Source organism: Phalacrocorax aristotelis, chromosome 17 (assembly GCF_949628215.1).
Source record: "Phalacrocorax aristotelis chromosome 17, bGulAri2.1, whole genome shotgun sequence".
Lineage (NCBI taxonomy): Eukaryota > Metazoa > Chordata > Aves > Suliformes > Phalacrocoracidae > Phalacrocorax > Phalacrocorax aristotelis.
The window spans coordinates 3,069,611-3,092,435 of NC_134292.1; the positions used below are offsets into that span (position 1 = coordinate 3,069,611).

General features: G+C 56.0%; 1 protein-coding gene across 2 annotated transcripts in view; it reads left to right on the top strand.

The window, feature by feature from the left end:
• Positions 1-22,825, top strand: part of LOC142065548 (uncharacterized) — a 98,338-nt gene that overhangs the window by 63,986 nt on the left and 11,527 nt on the right. The window contains exons 11-40 of one of the 2 annotated variants that reach the window (XM_075111767.1): positions 4,587-4,625; positions 4,751-4,804; positions 5,621-5,674; positions 8,617-8,724; positions 9,439-9,492; positions 10,483-10,536; positions 10,667-10,711; positions 10,992-11,045; positions 11,792-11,836; positions 12,239-12,292; positions 12,379-12,423; positions 12,755-12,808; positions 13,225-13,269; positions 13,524-13,577; positions 14,309-14,353; positions 15,003-15,056; positions 15,497-15,604; positions 17,361-17,414; positions 17,730-17,783; positions 17,991-18,035; positions 18,672-18,725; positions 18,976-19,020; positions 19,718-19,771; positions 20,509-20,562; positions 20,770-20,823; positions 21,077-21,130; positions 21,481-21,534; positions 21,722-21,766; positions 22,085-22,129; positions 22,480-22,587. In XM_075111767.1, the coding sequence (XP_074967868.1) occupies positions 4,587-4,625; positions 4,751-4,804; positions 5,621-5,674; positions 8,617-8,724; positions 9,439-9,492; positions 10,483-10,536; positions 10,667-10,711; positions 10,992-11,045; positions 11,792-11,836; positions 12,239-12,292; positions 12,379-12,423; positions 12,755-12,808; positions 13,225-13,269; positions 13,524-13,577; positions 14,309-14,353; positions 15,003-15,056; positions 15,497-15,604; positions 17,361-17,414; positions 17,730-17,783; positions 17,991-18,035; positions 18,672-18,725; positions 18,976-19,020; positions 19,718-19,771; positions 20,509-20,562; positions 20,770-20,823; positions 21,077-21,130; positions 21,481-21,534; positions 21,722-21,766; positions 22,085-22,129; positions 22,480-22,587 (1,686 nt within the window). The remainder of the gene's footprint in view (positions 1-4,586; positions 4,626-4,750; positions 4,805-5,620; positions 5,675-8,616; positions 8,725-9,438; positions 9,493-10,482; positions 10,537-10,666; positions 10,712-10,991; positions 11,046-11,791; positions 11,837-12,238; positions 12,293-12,378; positions 12,424-12,754; positions 12,809-13,224; positions 13,270-13,523; positions 13,578-14,308; positions 14,354-15,002; positions 15,057-15,496; positions 15,605-17,360; positions 17,415-17,729; positions 17,784-17,990; positions 18,036-18,671; positions 18,726-18,975; positions 19,021-19,717; positions 19,772-20,508; positions 20,563-20,769; positions 20,824-21,076; positions 21,131-21,480; positions 21,535-21,721; positions 21,767-22,084; positions 22,130-22,479; positions 22,588-22,825) is intronic. The other variant, XM_075111768.1, reaches the window with a different exon arrangement.

Sequence of the window (22,825 nt, forward strand, 5' to 3'; positions counted from 1 at the left end):
TGTTGGGTGGGTGGACAGAGGTGGGATAGGCAGGTTGGGGGCAGAGGGGTGCCAAGGAGAGAGGTGCAGCTCGCTGGAGATGGCTCTGCGGGCAGCTGTCCTTGGGTGAAACAGGATCAGAGTGCACCCTATTTACAGCTGTGCTCACACAGCTATTCCTCTTTCCCCTGTGACTGACTGGGAGATCTTGGGTCCCCATGGTCCACACGCACCCATGACATCCCAAGGGTGGTTCATGCCCTGCCTCTGTAGGACAGGGGCCAAAGAAGATCCAAGACATGCAGAAAGCAGCACCTCTCCTGCTCTGTGTTGCCGGTTGCAAAGCATTGCTCCTGTTTTCTACATATCTGTTTTCTGCCATGCCCCAGCTGTGTGCCATGGCTTTGGCTCACAGGGTTTGTGCCCATCAAGCTTCTTGCCAAGATAAGTTATTTTCTTACCTGAACCCTGCTGCTGTGGGGAGCACAGGCGTGGGGCTGGGGACTGTGGGGAGGCAGGAGTGCTTCAGCTGCTGTGTAGCTGGCTGCAAAACCCCCTGCATCATGGGAGCAATCACTGCAATGACCCAGCCAGCCTCGTCCAGGTTCCCCGACTCCTGAGAGCACAGCGACTGCTGTGATTAAGCTTAATTTCAAACTCCCTCTCGAGCCTTGCCTGAGCCAGGCAGGGCAATAGCTGAAGACATTGGGTTTCTAACTGCCTTAGGCGCTTTGCCAACCTGGGGCTGGAGCTCCCTGGAGCAGGGATGCTCTCTGCCTCGTGCATCTGTAATGTCCCTCTGATGGCACTGCAGCATGTCCAATATTGGCTGCTCGAAGCAGATGCTGGGCAGGATGGCTTGCCAGGCAAGTTGGTGCAACAGGCAGAGTAATAGGCCAGTGAGAGGCCAGGCTCATTGCTCTGGCTCTCTAAAAGCTTTAATGACCTTGGGCAGGACATTTGACTTTTCTTCAACTCATTCATTTGTGAAGAGGAGTAATGGCACTCTCTGCTCCAGGACAAATGCCTTTAATGCTGGCAAGAGGATGCAGTGGGGAGGACCTCTGCTCTGCCAGCACAGCACACCTCAAGGAAGGGACAATGCTGGCTGAAGGTACAAGGTGGAGAGTGGCCCTGTGCTGGTCTGGCTCTGAGCTTGGGTTGACCGACCAGAAGTCCTTGGGCCAGACCTGCCCCTTGCAGTTTTGTGTTGGATTGGATCAAAGCACCTGCAGAAGATAAATGCCTGCCTTAGAGGAGAGCAGATTCCTCTGGGCAAGCACAGGAGAGCAGGTCATTGGGAGATGTCGTGGTTGACCTGGAGGATCTCCATGTTCTCCTGTCCTCCTGCTGCTCTAGAGCAGGTGCTGTGCTGTTATCAATGCTCACAAAACCCATTGCAGGCAGGCAGTGTGGGGCCAGAGTAAATGGGGATAGGAGAGAGCAAGCTGGAATTGTTGGCTGGAAGAAGCCTGCAGTGCCAGAGAGCATCTCCTTGCCTGCACGAGGGCAATTACCTTCCTCCCAGAGTGTTTGGTGTAGACATCTGCAAAATCAATTCATATTGTCAGGGCATGGTTACAGCACTTCACATGGCTGCTGATGTTCTTTGCTCTTCACACTCAGTCAGAATTGCATTTTTTTCCCTGCCTGCATTTGGAAAGGGACCTCAAGATTTGTTCTTCTGCAGGCAGAAACGTTCATGCCTCTGGATGTTGCCATAGACTGTGATTTCTTTGGTGTGCCACCACCTTCGGTCCTTAGGCATTGGGAATGCTGGAGGGAGCAGACAGTCTCGTCTGTGTTTGGGAAGCTGAAGCTGGAGGGCTGCCGGGGCCCTGGCCGCAGGCTGCCGGGGGGTTTGCGTGCTGGCTCTTGGCCCGGTGCTTTTGGCAAAGTGCCGATCTCGAGGGGAAGGCAGTGTCTGGCAAGGAATGACGTGGGGCACCCGAAAGCCTTGCTGCGCTATTGTGTCTGTGGCCGTATGACCCCGGGAGAGCCAGCGGCAGCGTTTTCTCCACAGCAGGAAACAGGAGTGCAAAGCCGTGGGCTGGGTTTTGCTAATCTTTGTTGAGATAGCGTGGGGGGGAAAAGCTGAGTGCTGGCTGCTGTGAGGCTGGGGGGGGCTGTCTGCTTCTGCAGCCCCCTACAACTTACTGGGGGGCTGGAGAAATGCTGTGGCTTGGGACAGTGCTGCTCTTGTGAACCGAGTGCTTCTGATTTGGGGGCTGCAGAGGGGAAATCCTAGGCTGCTGGGGTTTGGCTCAGCCTTTGGAAATGCAGGTCAGAAGAGCCACCTCTCAGGCTGAAAGACGTAATGCGGTATGACGGACCAGGAAAGCAAGAGACATCAGCAACCATCCAGAGCAGTTAAGGCTGTTGGGATGCTCAATAGCCTCTCCTGCTCCTTCTTGGTGAAACAAGCCTTTGCTGTTTGTGGGAACTGAGCAAAACCAGCTTAAGGCCACCGCGATCCTGCCCCAAGCCCCTGTCCTGCGTTTTTGTTCACAACATGTTGACAGACATTGGGTTTGCCAAGAAATTGTCTTGGTGTAACTCAAGGGGCAGGAACTGTTTCTGTCTTGTTCTGGCAGCGTTGACTTCAGTAGTGGTGGAGTCCCAGATGCTGAGGAAGGAGGAAGAAGAACTGGAGCTGCCACAGTTATTAGGGAGCTTACTCTGCAGCGCTAGAGTCCTTTCTTTTTATCGCTCCTGATACCTTTAAAAGCAAGAGGTCAGGCTGGGAAATGAGGGCTGGTAACCTTAGAGCAAAAGAAAATATTGCTCCATGCAAAAAAGGAGGCAGCCTTTAGGGATCTCCTGCTACTGAAAGGTCAGCAGCTAGCACAGCTCTGTGACTGCGTGGCTTTACGGCCGTGGGGTGGGCTGGGGAGGGCAGCCAAGACCGTGCTGCAGGACATGACCGGCTCCTTGCAGAGCTGTCGGAAGGGTTTTCTCTGCTTTGCTCTCAGGCTGGTGTTTTACAGGAGGACAGATCCATATGGCGATGACTCCCCGTCCTCTATCCCCTCCAGTGGCTTATGACCCCTGTGCCCATCACGCCGCAGACCAGAGCTGCAGCGAGCAAAGTGCCGACTATTTCCTGCTGAAACCACAGAAGGCAATGAATTTGTCTCCCCTCTCCTCGGCATGTGGTGCTCCAAAATACAAGTTCATGTCTCCTGTGGGATTTTTTTCCCCTTTTTAAAAGGTTGGACTTTTAAAGCCTAATGAAATAATATCCCGTCCCATGTGAATCTGAGTTCACAGATTCCCGAGACAAGGCAAAAGCATTGGCCATGCTCCAGCCCCCTAAAAGTTTTTGTGAGCAGATCTTGAGGGAAATGAGAACTGGCTGGACAAGGAGATCATGGCCTGGCCCTGGCAGGCTGGCAAGGACTGCACCCGCTCACTCACAGTAATCAATTCGGGATCAGCTTGAAAGGAACCGAGATGCCTGGTGCGGCATTACAGCTAGTTAAAAGAATCCATCCATCATCTGCCCCCAAGAGCTCTGCTCATTATTAGAAATATTTCCATATGTTGAAAGGTCTGTGTTTATTTTTGTTAATGAGTTCCTTGGCTTTTCCCCCGTCTCTCTCCTCTGGTATCGGAGGACAGATCTTTGGAGGGGGGACAGGAGAGGGTTTCCCAGCACCCCCATGGCTGAAGCTGGGGAGCACATGGTAATCTTGCCCCTCCAGCTGCTTGGGATTGGGGCAATGATCAAGGAGGGCTTTTCGTAGCCTTTGATGCAAGCCAGGATTTGGAGGAGCTGCCTGGATCGTATGTTTGGGCTCACCATTAGGAGGAGGAGGAGGAAAGGTGGGTTTTGCCTCCTGAGTGTCTGTGGTTTGTGCTGTTGGGAGGGCAGGAGGATGCCTGGTAGTTGGAGATAGGCATAAATTTGTTTCCTGGCCATCTCCCAAAACCTGGGGAAACCTGGCTTGAAAGTGTGTGGAGAGGAGGTTGCACATGAGTTTTTAAGACCTTTATGCTAGCTTTGAAATATGATGGGATTAGCCCACCCTGTGGCTTTTGGGTGTTTTTTTCCTCTTTGTGATCATCTGGTCTTATAAAAAATTGGAGGTGCATGAACAATTTGGCTGCTAGGAGCAGCAAGGAGAAAGCCTGCCGGCCACAACTGCCTGGGCATCTCTTCCTCTGGGGTTTCAGATGGGTCTGGTCGGGATGAGGTTCCCCACCTGCGGCAAACTGCAGTGTCAAAACAGCTGGTTCTAGTCCAACCTGAGCTAAATACAATGGTGCCTGTGCTCAACTACAACGTGTTTCTGCAAAACATTTCTGGTGTCCCAAGGCTGCAAGGGCATCCATGGGGGAGCTGAATTTCAGCAAACTTCAGAAGTGGGGTCTCTGTCTTCATTTGCTAATGAGGCCAGCAGTTCCTTATCTCCTACAGGTTGTCCTCAGATTAAGCCCTGTCCTATGACTTGCATACGCAGAGTATAAAAAGAAAAAAAAGTATAATTAGAGGACTGGTTCATTGCTGTGTCTTCCCAAGCAACAGCAAAAAGATTTTGAAACCAGCAAAAAGGGATTTAGCGCTTTTTTTTAATATTTTGCTTCCCCCACCATTCTCCTTTCAGCAATCATCATTTTACCAGCTTCTACATGCAGGCTGGCCGGTGAGTATCGCTGTTAAGCAGTTTTCTATGGTTTGTTTTTTCCTTGGCTTGGTCAGCTGGTTTTCCTCTCTCAGAGCACTCCATCAGTGAGACTTGTTTTACCAGCATTTCTCCTTTTAATCCAGAGAAAACCCGGAGCCCCCGGGCCCCCAGGACACCCAGGGAGAACAGGAGCACCTGTAAGTAAGAAATGCCCTGGTGTCCCTTCCACAGCTGGGTGCTGCTTGGCCCCACTGCCACCCTGGCTGGCCTGGGGCAGCTTGCAGAGTTGCAGAGTCGATGTTCCCAGTCACTTGCACAGTCCTGGGCTGCCCCAAAAACTATCTGCTGCCTGGTGGCTTCTGGCATGCTGTAATTAAGGGCCTTGGCATTGGGTTTCAGAGCCTAATGGTTTGCTCGTCTGCTTCCCACCGAAACCCGGGTGGTGTTTGATATCTAACTCCCTGGGTTTCACTGGCAGACACAGCCCCTGCCCCTCTGTCTCCGCCAGCTGAACAGTGCTGGCTTATCCTCCCCAGGGCATTGAGTTCCTGTCCCTGTGTTTGGATAAGGACCATGTGGATCCCTCCCAGAGGCAAAAAACAAGCCAGGGAATGGCCGATGAAGTACTTGTGTGGGGCCAGCCCCATGCTGGTGGGTCTGCAGCCCCATGCCCACCCAGCCCCCAGGATTGCTGGGTGATGCTTCCTCCCTGGCTGGCCTCTGCAAACAGGGCAGGGCCATAAGGCAAAAGAAACAAAGGCAAAACTTCCCATCCTGACCTCCCATAGGCACCAAAGCAATGGGGGAAACAGTTCCATTGCTGCCTCCAAACCTGCCCTGGCCACAGACCCTGTGAAGTCAGGCAGGGTGGCGGGTGTGCCGAGGGATGCCAGCCCTCCAGCTCTGCCCTTGCCCTCCCCATGACAGCCCCTGCAGGCCTCGCGCTGCTCTCAGCAAGGGGCAGGACCGGCAGGGGGGACACATTTGTTGACTCACTCCCTGTTTGTGTGCAGGGACCCTGCGGAGATCCGGGGGAGCCGGGCGAAAAAGGCCAGCGGGGGTACATGGTGAGTGGGGGTGCTGGTGGGGATGTCTGGCTGTGGGTGCATGGAGGGGCTTGGCTGTGCGGCGAGCCTAGTTTGGAGAGGTTCAGTGTGCTCTTGGGCCTGTCCTGGGGACCCTTGGAGACCCTGCCCCTCTTGGATCAAACCCTGGGTGCTGGGTGAGGGAGAACTGTAACAGTCAGGTTTGCTGCTGGTTTGGGAACTGTGCAAGGAAATGCGTGCCTGGTTTGAAGGGTCGTGGGAGGTGATGCCCTGGTCCTCTCTCTGGGGACCTTGCTGAGGCTGGCAGGGGTGGCCACCCCAGGCTGATTCCCATGACGGAGTCCATGCTGCAGCTCCTTTTGCCCTGTGCTTGCAGCACCCTGCTCCAGCACGTGCATGGGCTCAATGACTGCTCAGCAGAGCCCCTTCGGGTGCTGGACTCTGCCGTGTGCCACCCGATGCCCTCCCAGGCAGGTGGACGCAAGTTGACACGGTTGTCCCAAAAGTGCTTGTCCTTTTGTCACCTTCTGGAAACCACCCACCTCCTTCCCCACTGCTCTGGCCAAAGAGATGTGCAGGCTCTGCCTGTGCTCCTGAACGGGAGCTGCTGTGCAGCGTGCCCTTGTGGGACCCGGCCACCTCCCCGGGACCAAGCGAGCACACCTGCCTGTGGGGATTGGATGCCCCATGGGAAAGGAGAGCAGATGTCCCGATCTAGCATCCCTGGAGCTTTCCACCCGCTCCCCAACCCAGGCTCGCTGGTACCCAGCCCTCATGGGAAGAGCTGGTGCATCCTGAAACTCATCCCTCTCAACAGAGCCGATGCACAGGTGCCCCCAGCACCCCCCAGCCTCTTGCTTGTTTGTCCTGGTTGCTTCTGGGCTGCTCCAAAGGGACAGCAGCCCCCATCCCTGCTGCTCCGCATCCCCCCACTCACCCATCTATTGGAGCAATTGTCTTCCTTCAGCCCTCCAGTGTTTCCCATCCCACATAGCATCTCCCCAGTGACCTTAACCAGAGCACCGGGGTCCCCCCAGCTCCATCTCAGTAATGACCTTTCTTTCCTTCTGCCCTCTTCTTTGTCATCGTGTCTTCCTTTCCAAAACTGGGATGGCTTTTCTTCTGGCTTGAGAAGAGGGGCCAAGGACAGGCTGGGCTTACATGGATCAATGCTGAAGGAGGATTTGGACAGGCTGGTGAGCAGGACACCAGCTGGTTCCCGGCAGCTGTGTTGAACCTTTGAGTCCCAAAAGCTCATGGCAAAAGTTAGAGTTGATGTCTCAGGCAAGAAATGCAGCCATGCCATCAGGTGCTGTGCATCTGCTCTCTATCACACGTCCTGCTGCCGGGTGTCCCGTCGCCCCCAGCCCCACTCCCTTGCAGCAGGGATGCACCCCCAGGGATAGTGTTTTACCAGCTGCCAACATCTGGAAGGCATCACTGACTGTGTTAAGCCATTTGAATGTAAACACTGGAGTCTGTTGGCGTAACGTAACCAAAAGGTGCCAAAGTTATTCTCTGTCTCCACATAAACAGGATTTGCAAGGGGAGTCGGCATTTCTGGGGGTGTGGGATTAGCACAGAAATGGAAAGCAGCAAATTTCTTCCAGCCATCACAGTCCATCTGCAAGCTTGGTGTCTTCGGCTTGGGGAGCATGTCACGGCTGCAGCCCTGTCCCTGGTCCCCGGCTCTCCTGCTCTTGCTTTGGCATCTGCCAAAGGCTTTGTGTGGCAGGTTTCCGATGGGGAACCTCAACTCCACTTTGGACTCAGATCTTGATGTCTGGGTTGTTTTTTGTTAAGGTTCACATTTATACTAGACCTTGGCCCAAGAGGTCTTTGATGCCCACTCAGGCTCCAGCAGGTCTCTGCTTCTGGCTCACACTTCCCTGGGGGAGGTTGATCGGATGATAGCAGGGGCGAGGAAGAGGAGGAGGGATTTCATCCACCTGCATCAGCCCCTGAGCACACGGCTGGGTTAGGTTAGGTTGGGCTTGCGCATGGTCTGGTTTGCATTTGGCCCATCTACTTGGGCTTGCCTGCCCCAGAGCACAGCCAGAGGTATGTTGCAGCCCAGGTCTCTTTCTTGCAAAATTGCAAATAACAATGAATATTCCCTGAAGCTGGGACTGGAAGTGGAATTGGGCAAAAATGCTGGCTTTCCGGCTGGGTGTCCCAAGCCTACGTGGTCACTAATGAGCATGGGGGATGTGTGTGGCTGGCTGTGCGATGTTGAAACCCTTGGGAGAGGGAGATGAAGTGCAAACCTCCCAAAACAAGCTTTTATATATTCGCAACCAGATTCTTCACTTGAGAAGTAACTGAGGCAGCTGTGTCTTTCTGCCCTTCCTTCAAACTTTACATACTAAAACAAAGTCCAGTTTTTGGACTTGACGAAATGTTCAAAAGCTTTTGAGAAATCCAAACAATCAAAGCAATTTGAAGGGAAATTTCTTCTTTTTATTCCAGACTGATCTTTATCCTGCCTTAAGTCAGAATTGCCAGCGAGCTAAAGGGTAAAAAAATAGCTGCCCCTAAGTTTTAGCTGGTGGTGCCCAGTCCAGAGGATCTGCTCAGGCTCTTGCATGTTGGAAAGCATGAGAAATGGCTTTGAGTGTACGCCCCAGAGCCAAGAACCAGATGCAGAGGGCTTTTGCTTGACCTTCTCTTAACGCGTTTCTTATTTCCTGCCTTCCGCTTTGTTTCTTCCTGTACGGCTGCTGGTTGCGACTCTCTCACGGTTTCGGTCAGGGAGCCTGGGCAGATCCACACGCCCAACTCTTCCAGCAGCTGGATGCATGAAGCTTCTCCCCCTGCCAGCCTTCTCCATCTCCTGTGAGGTGCTTGGTGTTTAGCAGGCGTTGCTGCAAAAACACGAGGCAGGCAGAGCTCAGTGTTTCATTTATTGGTTTCATGATGATGTAGATTTTTTAATTTTCCATACTTGGCTTTTTATTCCCCAGGGTGAACCCGGGCTCCAGGGCCTGCCGGGACGTGCGGGTTTCCCTGGCTCAGATGGTTTCCCCGGTCTGGATGGCAAACCTGGGCCGTGGGGGCTGCCGGGAGAGCAGGTGAGCCGCAGAGAAGCAGGCAGGCAGGGCCGTGGCATGGCCAGCGTCGGGGAGGGGAAGCTGCAGCCCCAAGCCCTGGGCAGGAGACAAGGGGCTCCTAATGCTGCTGCTCTTTATGTTCGCTTGCCTCCTTTAACTAAAATATTCCTTCTAATCCTACAAACCCAGGCAGCCCTGGATTAGTGCCTTGAGGTTCATGTTTCTCAGAAAAAAGGGCTGTAGAACATCACATTAAGGTGTAGCTGGGATAGCCTAAGCACTGTAGATCCTGCATTGTGGTGGGCCTGAGGATGAGGGCTGGGCTGCTTTTCTGCATCTGAACCTCCTAGTTGCTTTTACAGGAGAAAATAACTTGGGGGGGGGGGGGGGGGAGGGATGGTGGCAGGGAGAAAGAAGTGAGAGTGATTATGGACTGCCTGGATAACTGGTTGCTTTTCCAGACCCCCAGCAGCAACCCCCAGAGGATATGAGCAACATGTCTAGTCTGGAAGTTTTCTCAGGGGGCTTTTGGAGGATGGTGACAGGCACTGGACCATGCTGAGAGGTTTGGGGCTCTCAGCAGCCCCTCCAGGAGCCTGCATGGGGGTGGCCGTGGGCAGGAGGCAGCAGCCACCAGAGCAGCGGGGAGGGGGAAGCGGGGCTGGAGCTGGACGTGGGTGGGAGGCACTGGGCAGCCCCTCAGCACCCACTCTGCTCCCTTCTCCCTCTCCCCAGGGACTGCAGGGCTTCCAGGGTGACCGGGGGCTGGCTGGAGAGAAGGGAGAAGAGGTAAGCTGGCTCTCACTTGCTCAGCCGCTTGGTGCTGTGGGCACAGCTCCGTGCCAGCCCGCTCCCAGCATGCACACTTAATGCCAAGCAGTAACAACTTTTCACCCTGGTTTCACCAGTAGTGCGCCAGCAGTGCCCGGTACCCACGGCCCCCACGGCCTGTGGGCACACGTGCCATCCTGATGTTGCATTATGTTGTGGGATGCCTCTAGCAATGTGGGATCTGGCCTGGATCAGGATTGTCAGCCTAGGTGTAAAATGTCACCCAAAAAGTGAACGCTAGTGGTTTGTCACCCCTTTTTTTTCCTTTTCCCCCACCCAGTCTTTCTAAGGCATTAGCTAAAATTTTTAGAGCTGCCCATGAGATTTTGGGCTCCTCTGAGGTCTGATCATACTGGGGTGTTTGAAACACCATTTTTTTCTCTTTGAAACAGCAATCCCATGTAGTTTATCATATACCTTTTCTGTCCCATGCTTTGCACCCTCTTGCCTGTGAGCATCACCCCAGCATCCAGACAGAGAATCTCTTTCCCTTGAGCTCAACCTCTCTGCACTTGAGCTCTCAGCAGCTGCAGAGAGGCGAAGCTTTGAACTGCTCGCACAGGCCCACGAAGCTTTTCTTTGCCGCTGTGTGCAGCTCAGGGCACCATGGTGCCCTCCAAGGCACCGCTGTTGGGCATGGCCCTGCCGCTCGGAGCAGTGCTGCCCTGGAGAGCCCCGGCCCAGCCCTGAGGGCGCTGGGACACCTCCGTGTTACCGTCGCGTGTGCCATGGCGCAACACTAGCTTGGGGCATGGGAGCAGAGTAGCCGCAATGGGGTGGCACCATGCTGGGGACAAGCAGCCAGGCTTTTCTTCTGGGGCTTTCCTCATTTAGCCCAGGGTCCCCTTCTCCCTGCACCCCACGGACAGTCCTTTGGGGCACAGCAGCCACGTTTTAGCTCCTGATGGTCCAGCTGGGGCTCACACATCCTTGTTGTTCCCGTTTCAGGGTTTCTTGGGTGACCCTGGACCGGTTGGGGAGAAAGGAGAGAAGGGAGTGAAGGTAAGGGTGTCTGTCCTTGCTCTTCACAGCCCTGCCTGGGTCAGGCAGGGGGTTGCCCCTTCCCTGCCATGGCCCCCCAGCCCCAGGTCATGCTGTCCTCCATCGCTCAGGCTGCTCTTGGCTTTTCCAGGGGTTGAAGGGAGAAAATGGCCTGCCAGGTCCTGCTGGGCTTCACGTGAGTTAATGGGGAAGCCAGGGGTGTCTTGCGCCCTACCGTGCCAGGATTGCTCCTTCCCTCCACCCCTTTTCCTGGGCTGACCCCTTCGCTTCTCTGAGATGGACGTGAGCTCCATCCCTGGCTCCAGCCCACATTCTCCTGGCTTTGAGCAAAGCCCTTGTAGTCTCTGTTTTCCCTGACCCTCCTGCAAGGGATGGGACAAAGGCAGTTGCCACCTTGGGGTGAGCACCTCAGGGTGGGCACCTCGCTGACACCCTGCTCCGGGCTTCTCTCCCAGGGGATGTCGGGTCTGAAGGGTGTGATGGGTTTCCAAGGTCCCATGGGGCCGGAGGTGAGTGGTTTTGCTTTCTCTGTGTCCCCAGCCTTCCCTGAAGAGGTGCAGGAGCCTGCTGCTCCCCACTGGAAAGGGGAGGGAGGACTTGGGCTTTGCAGGTCACTGGCACTGCTTTGTGGTTTGCTCTTACAAAATCCTTGTTTATTTCTTTTTTCCCTGAGAGCTGGGCCTAAACTACATCTGTATCTTTGTCCTGGAGGTGGCTTTTATTAACAGGAATATTGCCCAGAGCAAGCAGGCACATTGTCTCTCTGCACGTTGTGGGCAGGAGCCTCCCCTCACCTCCAACATCCCTCACACAGACATTTGCATCCCAGCTTATTCTCCTGGCTGGTGATAAAGAAAAATGAGCTTTTGCAGAGCACATTGCATCACAGTTTATTTTAGGTGACCACCTTCAGCTGAGATGAATCCCAGCCTGACAGCACCTGGGTTTTTCCATGCTGCTGTCAGCACACTGATAGCTTAACTGCTGCCACATCTTTGGGAGGGATCCCAGCCAGGGAAGGGTTTGCAGAGGATTTAAAAGGAAAACTGAAGCGCTTTGGTGGTGGTGAATGGAAGCACTTTCCAACATGAAGGGAGTGGGGGAGCCAGGGGCTGGCCGACTAGCTGTTTGAAGGGACATCAAGTAGCTGGTATTTGATGTGAAAAAAAAGGGGGAATTTGGGATGTGAAGACTAAAAGGAGAGCATCAAAGCAAAACAGGCTAGAAAAATGGCATCCGTTCTCTCCTGCTCCAGGGAGAAGGTGGCTCAGTGGGTCCCCCAGGCCCTGCTGGCCCCACGGTAAGTCACAATTTTTCAGTTCAAACCACCACTGAAATGCGGGTGCTGGCTGGGCTGGGGGAGCTGCTGCTGCTGTCTGGCTCACAGCAAGAGCAGTGCAGGACCACCACTGGCAGGCCAGGGTGTGCCGCGATGTCCTGCCCAGTTTCATACTTTGCGTTGATTTACACCTGAAAAGGAAATGTCTGCTTATAATGCAGCCTCCTGGGGGGGGGGGGGGGGTTGGAATGCAAGAGGACAAATGGTGTTAAAACTCACACACACCAGTAAAACCCCTACAGCATCCCCACTAGCCTGGGGCTGCCTCTGCTGTCATGGGAGATGCCTGGGGGCCCCATCCCATCCCATCTCCTCCATCTTGGTGCATGTGGCTGCAGAGCTAAGCACGCTCTTGTATTGCAGGGAGAGCCAGGCCAGCCGGGATCTGTCGGATGCCGAGGTGTCAATGGCTCTCAGGTGGGTCTGCCCAGGTTCCCCTCCTTTGCTATTTGGGAATTTCTGGCCACTATGTTCACCCCCTCCCCTCCCTACTCTCTCCCCAGGGAGAAATGGGCCCTCCTGGCTTGCCCGGCCCCCAGGGCCCCAAGGTATGTGCCTGTACCAAGGGATGAGCAAACCTTGCGGTGATGGGGGTGTCTTGGGACAGCTGCTGGGGGGCCAGGGCGGGAGTGTGTCCTGAGGGTCACCCAGACCAGAGGGGTCTCCTCCAGCTGGGCTGTGATCTCAGCCCACCCCAAAATCAGCAAAAAGGCTGAGACAGGGGAGGGAATTATTTCTGTACCCCTTGCAGTGGCAAGGAGCCCTGAAGCTCCTCAGCAGCATGGTATTTCCCAGGAGAGGTTTTGTACTGCAGGCTTTGCACAATGTGGTCAGGGATTTGGTTCTAACAGGAGCTCCTCGTCCCCCACTGCTTTGCAGGGACCGCAGGGCTTGCAGGGGAGACGCGGCCCCGCCGGCCCCAGGGGTGTGCAGGTAAGCAGATGCTGTCCTGCCTTGGAGCCCACCGTGTCTCCGAGGCGTGGGTCCCCCCACCATGCGCTTGCTGAGCAAGCAAGGAGATGCGGGGACTCGTCCCCCGTGTGCTTTGCAATGGGTACGAAGTGCTTGACCTCACAGGTCTTTATGGCCACCCAGGAGCAGGTGGCGGTGGGTGGGATGGGCCCTGTCCCATGGGTGGGCTGCTGGCTGCAGCCCCCGCTGTGGGCAGGACATGCAGGCAGGGGAGCGAAGGGAAGGGTGAGCTGATGGGCCCATGGTCCCTGGGGTGCAACATGCAGCTCCTGGGGGGCCAGGCAAGGTTCTTATGGGCTGGGGTCTCATCCGCAGGGTGGGACAGTGAGCAGTATCCCCCTTCTCCCAAACCTCCCACCATCTTTGCTTTTCCCCAGGGTCCAGCTGGAATGGAGGGATCCTCTGGTCCCAAAGGAGACACTGTAAGATCTTCTTGCTGGCTCGCTTTGATCTTTGTGGGGATGCAGCCTGGGCTTGAGGGCTTTCCCTGGAGGGACCTGAGAGGAGGGCTGAGGCGTTCCTGCCCCTGGTTTTGTAGGGGAGAAGAGGGCAGCATTTGCAGCAGACCTCGCAAATGAAGCCTGGAGGTCCCTGGCAGCCCTGGGGAGGGGACACGGTGGTGCTGGGTGCTCTCTGCCCAGCACAGCATGAGCTGATGCCAGCATTGCTCTTGCAGGGTGCAGATGGTGCCCCCGGGCTGAGGGGACAGCCAGGACAGGAGGGCCCTGGGGTAAGTCTGCCTCACAGCCCCCCAAATGCCCTGCTCCCCCACACCATCCCCAGCTTCCCCTGGTGTTTGTGGTACAAAGGCTGGTGGGATGATGGCAATGTCTCAATGGCTACACTCCTCATCTCCAGACTCCAAAGCTACTTGCAGGGACCTTGATGTTTTTTTGTCTCCTATGGATTTATCAGCAGAGATGCCCCAGCCCCAATCCTGCCTATACGTACTTGGTGCATTAGGTGCACCCCTTTTCCCAAGGGGTTTGGGTGCTGAGCTACACTTTCCAAAGGGTAAGGAGGCTGGGGCAGCCTGGCCTTCCTCCTGCCTGACCCATGGTCGCCCAGCTGAGCACGGCCCCTGGTGCATTTGCTTCTCATGTGCTGAAACCCTGACACGCATAGCTGAAAACTGCTGCTTGCAAAGGGATGCGAGATGCCGGGTGGGATGGGGGTGGTGCATTTTGGAGGCTAACAAGAACCTTGTGCTGGGGACTGCTGTGTGGTTGGGGACAGGCTTGGGAGAGCTTATGCATCCCCTGCTCCCTGCTGGGGACCAAATCCCACCATGGCATCATCAGCAGCAAATCTGCAGAGCTGAACCAGCCCCTCTTATTTATCAGCATCTTCCCATCCCTGTAGCGTGGGAGGGTTGACAGCCTCCCTGAGTTCATGGGATATTTTCATTTGTGGTTGGTTCTTTTTTTTTTCCTAACTTGCCTTTTATGTCTCTCTCTGAAGGGATATATTGGCCTGCCAGGTTCAAAAGGCACCCAAGGAGAGCGGGTGAGTTATGGCACCCATCCCATCCTTGCTCAGGATGCAGAAGAGCCATGTTATAGCTGCCCAAAGCACCAGCTTCATGTTCTTTGCCTGTGTTTGGACTTGGTGTTTGAATAGGTAGCAAATGTAATCCTCTGGGAAGGCAGAGCTGTGCTTGGGCTTGCCTTGCTGTAATAAGAGGAGCTTTCAGCCACGACAGTGTGTCCTAAAATACTGTCTGCTTTGGGGAGGTAGCAAGGGAAGTGGGAGTGCTTTAGCATGTGTTAAGGGACACAGTAACATGGACTAGGTGCTCAGCATCGTGCTGGCATCAGGATGGTGCAGCTGGGATGCCACCACCAGCTGCTGCAGGCATCCTACCTGCCAGGGAGCTGGGGGTGGGATTGGCACAAAGTGCTGGGGGCACTAATGGTTTGTTGGTGGATGGACCCAGAAGCTCTGGAGCACCCCTGCCATGAGGAGCAGATCCAGCATGTACCTGCTCCCAGCTCCGAAAGCCCGTTGGGAGGAGAGCCCTGATCTAAATTGGACAAAACTAGAAACTAGTTTCTAGTTTCTTTGACACTAGAATCAGATCACAGCATGCTTTTGTTGCAAGGAGTGGCATAACATGGTTTCCTAAGTGTACCCTCCACCTCTGCTGCTCTTGCAGGGCTGTCGAGGTCCAGGGGGAGCCAAGGGAGACCTGGGAGCCAAAGGAGACAAGGTACCATGTACCCAGGCTTGCAGGGGGATTCCTCAAGCTTCTTTCTCTTTTGTTGTTCAAATGTGCCATTTTCCAGCTGATGGATGAGTTTCCGTGGATGTCCAGGGACCCAGGGGGATTTGCTTTCAGGGGCTGTGGGAGCCAGGTAGCTCAGTTTGTGCTTGATCCCACCATGCTGTCACCCTGATCCATCCTTCCCTGCTCCACCTTGCTTTGGCTGTGTGAAAATGTTATATTGTCCCAGGGATGCTCTTGGAGGAGTGTCACGGGGTGTTCACCTGGACTGGCCTCACGCCAAAGGCCGGGTGTGCAGAGAGCCGGGGCAGCAGGCGATGGGCTGTCCAGGGGGTTCCTGCCTGTGGGTGGGGGAGCCCCAGGCAATGGCTGTTCCTCCTGTTTGCAAGCCCTGCCATTGACATGCTGTGTCTTATTCCTCCAAGGGTCCACATGGAGCACAAGGAGCAAAAGGGCCCCCAGGGATTCGGGGCCAGGCTGGCTTGCAGGGCTTTCCTGGCCCCCGAGGAGCAGCAGGGCCTGAGGGACCAGACGTAAGTGCCACAGCTGGTCTGGGGTGTGGTGTGGTGGGATACACGCGTGCCCGGTGTTGCGCCGTGAGCTGGGTGGCGTGGGGAGGGGACAGCCCTGAGGGATGCAGGCAGTGTGGGCAGGGCTGTCTTGCCCCAACCCTGCACGGGGTGAGCACTCCTGCCTACTCCTGAGCCTGGGCGATGGGCTTGGTGCCTGCCCAAGAGACACACGTTGCACTGACACTGGTGCAGGTACCACAGGTTTGCAGGATCCCTCTCTCCCACTGCCTAATCCCAGCTCCTTTCCAGCCTCCTGGGCACTTCTGCCACCCTGTGCTGCCTCCTCCTCCTCCTCCTGCAGGCTGAAGGCACTGGGCTGTCGCCAGCCAAAAGGCCACCCAGCAGCAGTGCTGGTATTTCCTGTCTTGTGGGAGCTGGGGCAGGCTCAGGGAGCCTTCTAATGGCATCTCATCAGTGCTGCTCGGGCACCACTGGCCCTTGCTTGGCTGCGGGGAGCTTTGCTCAAAGCCCCCATCCTCTGGGTCACAGGTGCCCCTAGCACTTGGCACCAACAGAGCTTTGACCCAGCTGCTTGGGACCTCTCCATCTGTCCCCCATCAATGACCGGAGACTAGCTGGTGGGTTCAGCGATGTGAGGAGAGGGTGGCTTTAGGCAGGGGGTTTCCAGCAGGTCCGAGGGCAGCCCTCCTGAGACGCTTCTGCCTGAGCATCTTTGCAGGGCTCCTGCTGAGTCTGTGCTCCAGGTCAGCACCCTTCGCAGGTATTTTGAGAGCACAGGGCTCACAGATAGCTTTCTTGAACTGATGCTCATCTCCGACTCCTGCCAGGCTGTCTGCCTCCTGGAGCCTGTGCGGGCAGCTCCGGCTGCTGTTGCCCAGCCGGCTGCCCCACTTCTCACCAGCTAGACTGCCTGGTCCTGACCCTCACCAGCTCCCAAGAGCTGAGCACAGAAGTGCTCAAGGAGCCACAGAAACAAGGCACAATTTTTAGAGTGCTTTTTCCTGCAGTGTCTGCTCAGAGTGAGCTGCCAGGATGGACAAACCCAGCTGCAGATCATTATTTCTACCCGGGCATTGAAGCCAGGCTTTTCTCTAGTGGTTTCCAGCTTCTCAGGAAAAGGGAGGATTATATTTTCCCACCCACCTTCCTGATCTGCAGCATCCCCCTGTGTGTGATGCCCTCTCCCTCAGAGGGCTTTTGGGATGCCTGTCTGGATCTGCTCTCACATTCACTCCTAAGGATGAAAAATGAATCCTCCCACCTCCCCAAGAGATGGAGACGCAGCGCGACTCATCTTGCTGCCAGTCGGTGCCTTTTCCACTCAGCCAAGCAGCACTGCCATCACGTGGCATCGGTCTGGAGCTGGGCTCCAGGCTGTGATTGTCCTGCTGGGGCTGTAACTGAGCAGGCAGGAGCCTTGGCACATCAGTCCTTTGAATCGCCTTTAATTTGATCAGCAGGAAATGGAAATACTCAGCTGCGCTGCTTTGGGCCAACACTGAACCCACTGAGCTTTTTTTTTCTTCTCCGGCCAGTGTTATAAACCTGAGGGATGGGGGATGACCCCCAGCCCTAGCCCAAAGCTCAGCTGGTGCCCCAGGTCATATTGCCGTTTAATTAATGTTACCTCTGGCCGTGCTCCCTGTGTTTCTCCCCTACACAAGGCAGGGGGACAGTGGCTGCCGCGGCTGGGCAAGCAGACAGAGGATCAGAGGCTGCCTTTGCCCTGGCTGACTCCTCTCCTCTCTCCTGGCAGGGGGAAGAAGGCCAGAGCGGCCCAGCAGGGCTGAACAGCAGCGAGGGACCCAAGGTCAGCTTCTGCATTTGCCCCAGTTCCCCATGGGCTGCCCTTGTCCTCGCACAGATGCGCAAGGATGCAGCCCACCCTGTCCGTGACCTCCAGCTGGGTGCCAGCACCCAGGGGACAGCACTGCGATGCTCCCCCGGGGGAGGGTCCCTGGCCCCCACCCCATCCATGGCATCCCCACACCCGCTACAGCCACGTGCCGACCTGCTGATGCGACGGTGGCTGGAGGAGTCCCCTCGGTGCTCACTGGGGCGGCGGGGCTGGGGGTACCTGCAGGGTGGTCTAAAATGACTGTGTTTCCCTTTGTGTGAATTTTAGGGAGGCCGAGGACCTGATGGCCCCAAGGGAACCCCAGGACCACGGGGAGCCCGGGTAACTAATGGGGTGCTGGTACTTGTAGCTGAATCTTGGAGCATGTTTGGCTGTGGGAGATTGAAACAACCCTGGAGACCCCTCGCTGGGTGGCTTGGGATGTGCTGGGGCTGGGCCATGGCATCTTTGGGCACCAGCTTTTGCCTCCAAATCTGCAGCTTTATTGCTGACAGAAGGATGCTTTACTTGACACTTCCTGTTTTCCAGGGCCGCGTGGGTCAGCGTGGGCTGGTCGGAGTCCCTGGGCTGCCCGTAAGTAGCAGATGACCCACATCCCTGTGCTGGCACGTGGTGACGTCAGCGCTTGGATGGGGAAGCCAGCTCTCGGGGAGCAGCATCCCAGGATGTGGCTGGATCGGAGGGTTGGGTTCTGCTTGGGAATTTGCATAGGATAAGTTGGGCATGAGCAGCTCAGGCTTTTGCACATTGCATGAAGTGTTTTAACAAACCACCTGCCCGACACCACAAATTCCCTCTTAACCCTGAGCATAGAAAATTCAGGAAATAACAACTTTTTTAAAAAAACCCTCTCTTACTCAGAGTCGTGTTTGATGAAGGAGATGGGAATAAATAGCTGGGGCAAGAGGGGAAAAAACATGGTTGAGGTGTTCACAGTGGGAACGGGTTTCCTCCCACACTCATGTTATTTCCCAGTGACTGCATCCAAAGGTGGGATGGAGCAGGGAGGAGCTGCAGGAGCTGTGCAGGGATGAGATGCGCAGTAACGAACCCATGACTCAATACAGACCAGATGAGCACCCTGGGGACCATGCCACTGCTGATTTGCCACCTTTTAATACTGGAGAGAGGCTCTGGGGCTGGATGAGCCCTTGATGGGGGCACCCTGCCACCAGACTCTGCTTTTCTAAGACAAGACTTTCCTTCCAGGGCTCGCGGGGCATCCCGGGAGCAGAAGGCGCAGAAGGAAAGCCTGGTACACAGGTTCCCATCCTACACTCTGTACTTGACTGCGGGTGAGGGCTGGGGTGGTGGGTTGTATCGAAAGGAGAACCTGAGCCCGACGGGGGGGGACTTCCCAACCCCACCATCTCCATGGCCATGCTGGTCAAGACCCTGACACCATGTTGGACCTCGCCACGATGTGCATCACCTGGCTCTGGGTTGGCATGGTGGGAATGGGAGATGCTGCCTCTGCCTCCCCATCCTCATCATCACCTGCCTTGTCCTGCAGGGTCCCCCAGGGACCGTGGGCATCCCAGGCCGGAGGGGACCACCAGTAAGTAGAGCTGCATGGCTGTCTGATTTCAATTCTTCTTCCCCTCTGCTCAGCTCTCTCCCCTTGGGGATGTGCCCCAAAAGCATGTCCATGGGAGGGGGTGCAGCTGGTGGGTGGCCCTGAGGGAGTGAGAGGAGACTGAGGGCACTCCTCTGGGTGCAGCTGCAGGCAGAGACCTGCTCAGAATCACATGGAAGGGTGAAGGAGAGGGAACTGGGCAGTGCTATTGCAAAATGGTTTCTACCCAAAACAGGTCCAGCAGCAAGACCTGGGCTGGCAGCAAGTTTTCCCTTCTGCGGGATTACTGATTTGTTTATCTTTGCTCTGAAATGCAAAAGATAACAAGATCTGGCGCTTTCCTCAAAACAAAATATGAAAAAAATGTTCAGCTCTGCATCAGAGGGGCACCTCTGAGTTTGCTGTTAGCATAGCGCAGTGCTCTATAGATGCACATGTGGGCGTTGTGTGCATGTATACACAAAACCACTGTGCCTCAACAACGAGAAACCACAGAGCTGGTTTGAAGTGGGAAGCACCAGCGCTGTCTTAGACAGGCTGAGCCATTCACCTGTGCCTGGCACCGGGCGCTGCACTCTGCGTTGGGTCGGTCTTGGACCACGCGCTGCCAGGGGAGAGACTCTCCATCCCTCCTACTTCTACCTTCCCTCCATCGCTCATCTTCTGCCTTTTCCTCCAGGGTTTTGCCGGCTTGCAGGGGGGGCGTGGACACACAGGACCTCCTGGATCAATAGTAAGGAGAAAAAAATATTCCTTCTGCATGAACTTTGCATTTTCTTAGGTAGGAAGTCAGCAGGACTGGTGCCACTGGTGGGGGATATGGGACCTTCCCACTTTGGGAACCAGCAGGGGATCAGGGCTTCTGTAGGACCTGATCTTCATTTCTTGTTAAAAGAAAAAAGCCTCAGTGGCAGAAATAGCTGGGGCTGGGGAAGAGCAGAATAATTTCTCCAGGGAATCAGCCTGTCCAAGGGACTTTGTAGCTTCCCCAAGGATAGCAGGGTCTCTGTGGGGGGCGGCAGCCCATGGAAACCCTTCACACCTGGGTGGCTGAATAGCAGTGTGGTCCTGGGCCCTGGCAGGGGATTGAAGCATTCGCTCCAGCCCAGGTGGAAACAGGTGGTACAGGTTCAGGGAAGATAGTCCCATGTCCTTGCCCACTGGGATGGAGACACAGAGCACCTCCTGCAGCTGGAAGAGCTCCTCCCTGAGAGCCTGCTCTCAGCTGGGCTTGGTCGTGACCCTGAGAACAACTATCATCACCTTCCCCAGTGACAACCCTGCTGGAGATCCAGCCAGCTGGTGTACAGGAACCACCAGGATGGGTCACAGTGGCAGAACTTGTCCCCAGCCATCTGGTTTGGACCAGGTGATGCCAGTCCATGACCACAGAGGCAGCAGTGGTGGCTCAGTGGGGCTTGTCTCAACTCAGCCTTTTGACTGACACCTCCTTCCCAAATATTTCTGAAGGGCTCTGTGGGAAAACCTGGACCTGACGGAGACCCAGGTCCCCTGGGCCCAAAGGTGAGAGCTGGGGCTTGGGGTACCATGAGCATGCTGAGGGGGGCTGGTCGGAGCAGCGATGGTGGTGAACAGCCCTGAGAGGCTCTTGGCTGCCATGGGAACACCTAGGGGTAACCCGTGGGTTCAGATGCGGACACCAAGGATGGGAAGACGCCTGCCCGCATCCCAGGAGCAGAGGTTCGTTAATGCCCTCAACTTGTCTTGCAGGGGCTGCCTGGGAAACCTGGCTTGGAGGGGCCGCAAGGACCTGTCGGCACCTATGTAAGTGATAGACCTGCCTGCGGAGAGGGGTACGGTGCTGCCTGCCTGCCCGCAGGCAGCGGCTGGGCTGGGGGGAGGCTTGCTGGAGCAGTACTGCCTCCATCCAGGCACTCACCCTCCTGCCAGGGCTCCTGCTGTGCCCCAGGGTCCTGCATTTCCCTGGGCAAGAGCTCAGCCTCAGCAGCCACCTTCTCCCCAAACCCTGGAAATTCCGGGTGGCCCCAGCTCCCTCGTAATGCCATGCTCTCTCCAGGGCTACCCGGGATCTGCCGGCGACCGCGGGAGGCCAGGACGCAGGGGTGACAAGGTAGGGCTGGGAAATCCAGCACAGCAGTGAGGGGATGCACTGAGGTGGGAGTCCAGGCTTCAGAAACATTTTGGGTTGGGCTGTTGAACACAATGGGTGGGTTTGGGTGATGTCCACGACAGTCTCCATCAGCCATGCCAGGGAGGTTGCAGGGGTGGCAGGACGGGGACAGCTGGAGCAGACTAGTGATTGTCCAGTATTTCGTCTGCCCAAACTCCTGTGGCTTGTTATAAGATGCCAGGAAGCTGGGTGGCTGTTGTTTTGGGTTGGCTTGGTTGGGTTTTTTTTTTTCCCTTAAGAGGTTACTGCATTAAAACCATACAGGGGAAATATTTCCTGCCTCCTAACAGGGAGAAATGGGAGCCCAAGGCCCACCGGGATTTCCAGGAAAAGCTGGTCCCAAGGTGAGTGCTGTTTGCTGCCACCCTGGGCAGCTCCAGCCCCCCTGGAGAAGCACTGAGCAAGTCACCTTTGCTGGGCTGGGTATGGGAAAATGGGAAACCTTTGCCACCAGCATTAAGGGGCTGAAGTGGGGAGAGGGGAGCAGTCAGGGGCATAGCTCAGAGCTCTGATGGCACTCTCCTCCCCCAGGCTCTGCCAGGTCCCCCCGGTCCACGAGGTGCTCCCGGCTCCCAGGTGGGACGCGCTGTGCTCCCCGTGCCTGGCTTGCTCTGCTCCCTCTGCTGCGGTCCCCTGCGGAAGTGCAATACTCTGCAATATATACCGTGTGCTACCTATGGATCTGGGATCCTTAGCATGGATCCCAGACCCCTTTGTGGGAGCAGGCAGGACCCTGATCCCACCTGTTGCTGGCTGGGTTTTTTCCTGATGCTGCACAGACACCACTGAGGTGGCCCGGGCACATGGGGATTTTCTGAGTGAAGCCTCACCCTGCTCGGGGTCCCCTGTGCCTCCTTGCCATGACCACACTGCTGAGCATCCTTTTTGTTTCAGGGCAGAGTGGGAGACCCGGGTCCTCGAGGGCTTCCAGGGCTGCCTGTAAGTGGGAGAGCTGTAGCTTGCAGAGATGCTGAAGTTGGGTGATGTCCGATGGGATGAAAGATAGGTGCCCACTCTGGAGGCAGCTTTGTCCCCGGGTTGGTCGTGGGGCAGAGAATGACCCAAGCCCTGCATGGGCAGCCGGGAGGTGGCAAGCTGGGTATGGGGACAGCAGTGTCCTTCTGTACCCACAGTGATGAGGCACTGGGACCCACCAGGCAGGGGTGGTACCTTGCAGACCCTGTGGTGGCCCAACCAATTCTGGCACAGAGTTCCTGCCAGCGTTGCCCTACCTGGAGCTGTGCCCCATGCTGCATTTTGGAGTGCCTAAGCAGCCTTTGGCCTTGCAGGGTGTTCCCGGCATGCGGGGGCTGGACGGTGACCCTGGGAAGCCTGGCTCGGCAGGAGAAATGGGGGCTCCTGGAGCGACTGGCACTGCTGGCCCACCTGGGTACCTGGTGAGTGCAGATGCGGCTCCTTCAGTTGATGCACAGCACAACCTCCTGCCTCAGCCATTTGCCCTCTACTGGTAGGACCTGGTGCAGCAATTTTGCTGGTGCAACACTTTTAAGAGAGGTCCCAAAGGCACCTGCAGGAAGAGAAGGAAAATGGAAGCTGGAGCAAGGAGCTTGAGAAGCCACGAGTGGTTTCTCTGCCCATGGGGACGTGGTGTGCTGGGGCCACCCAGCCCCTGCC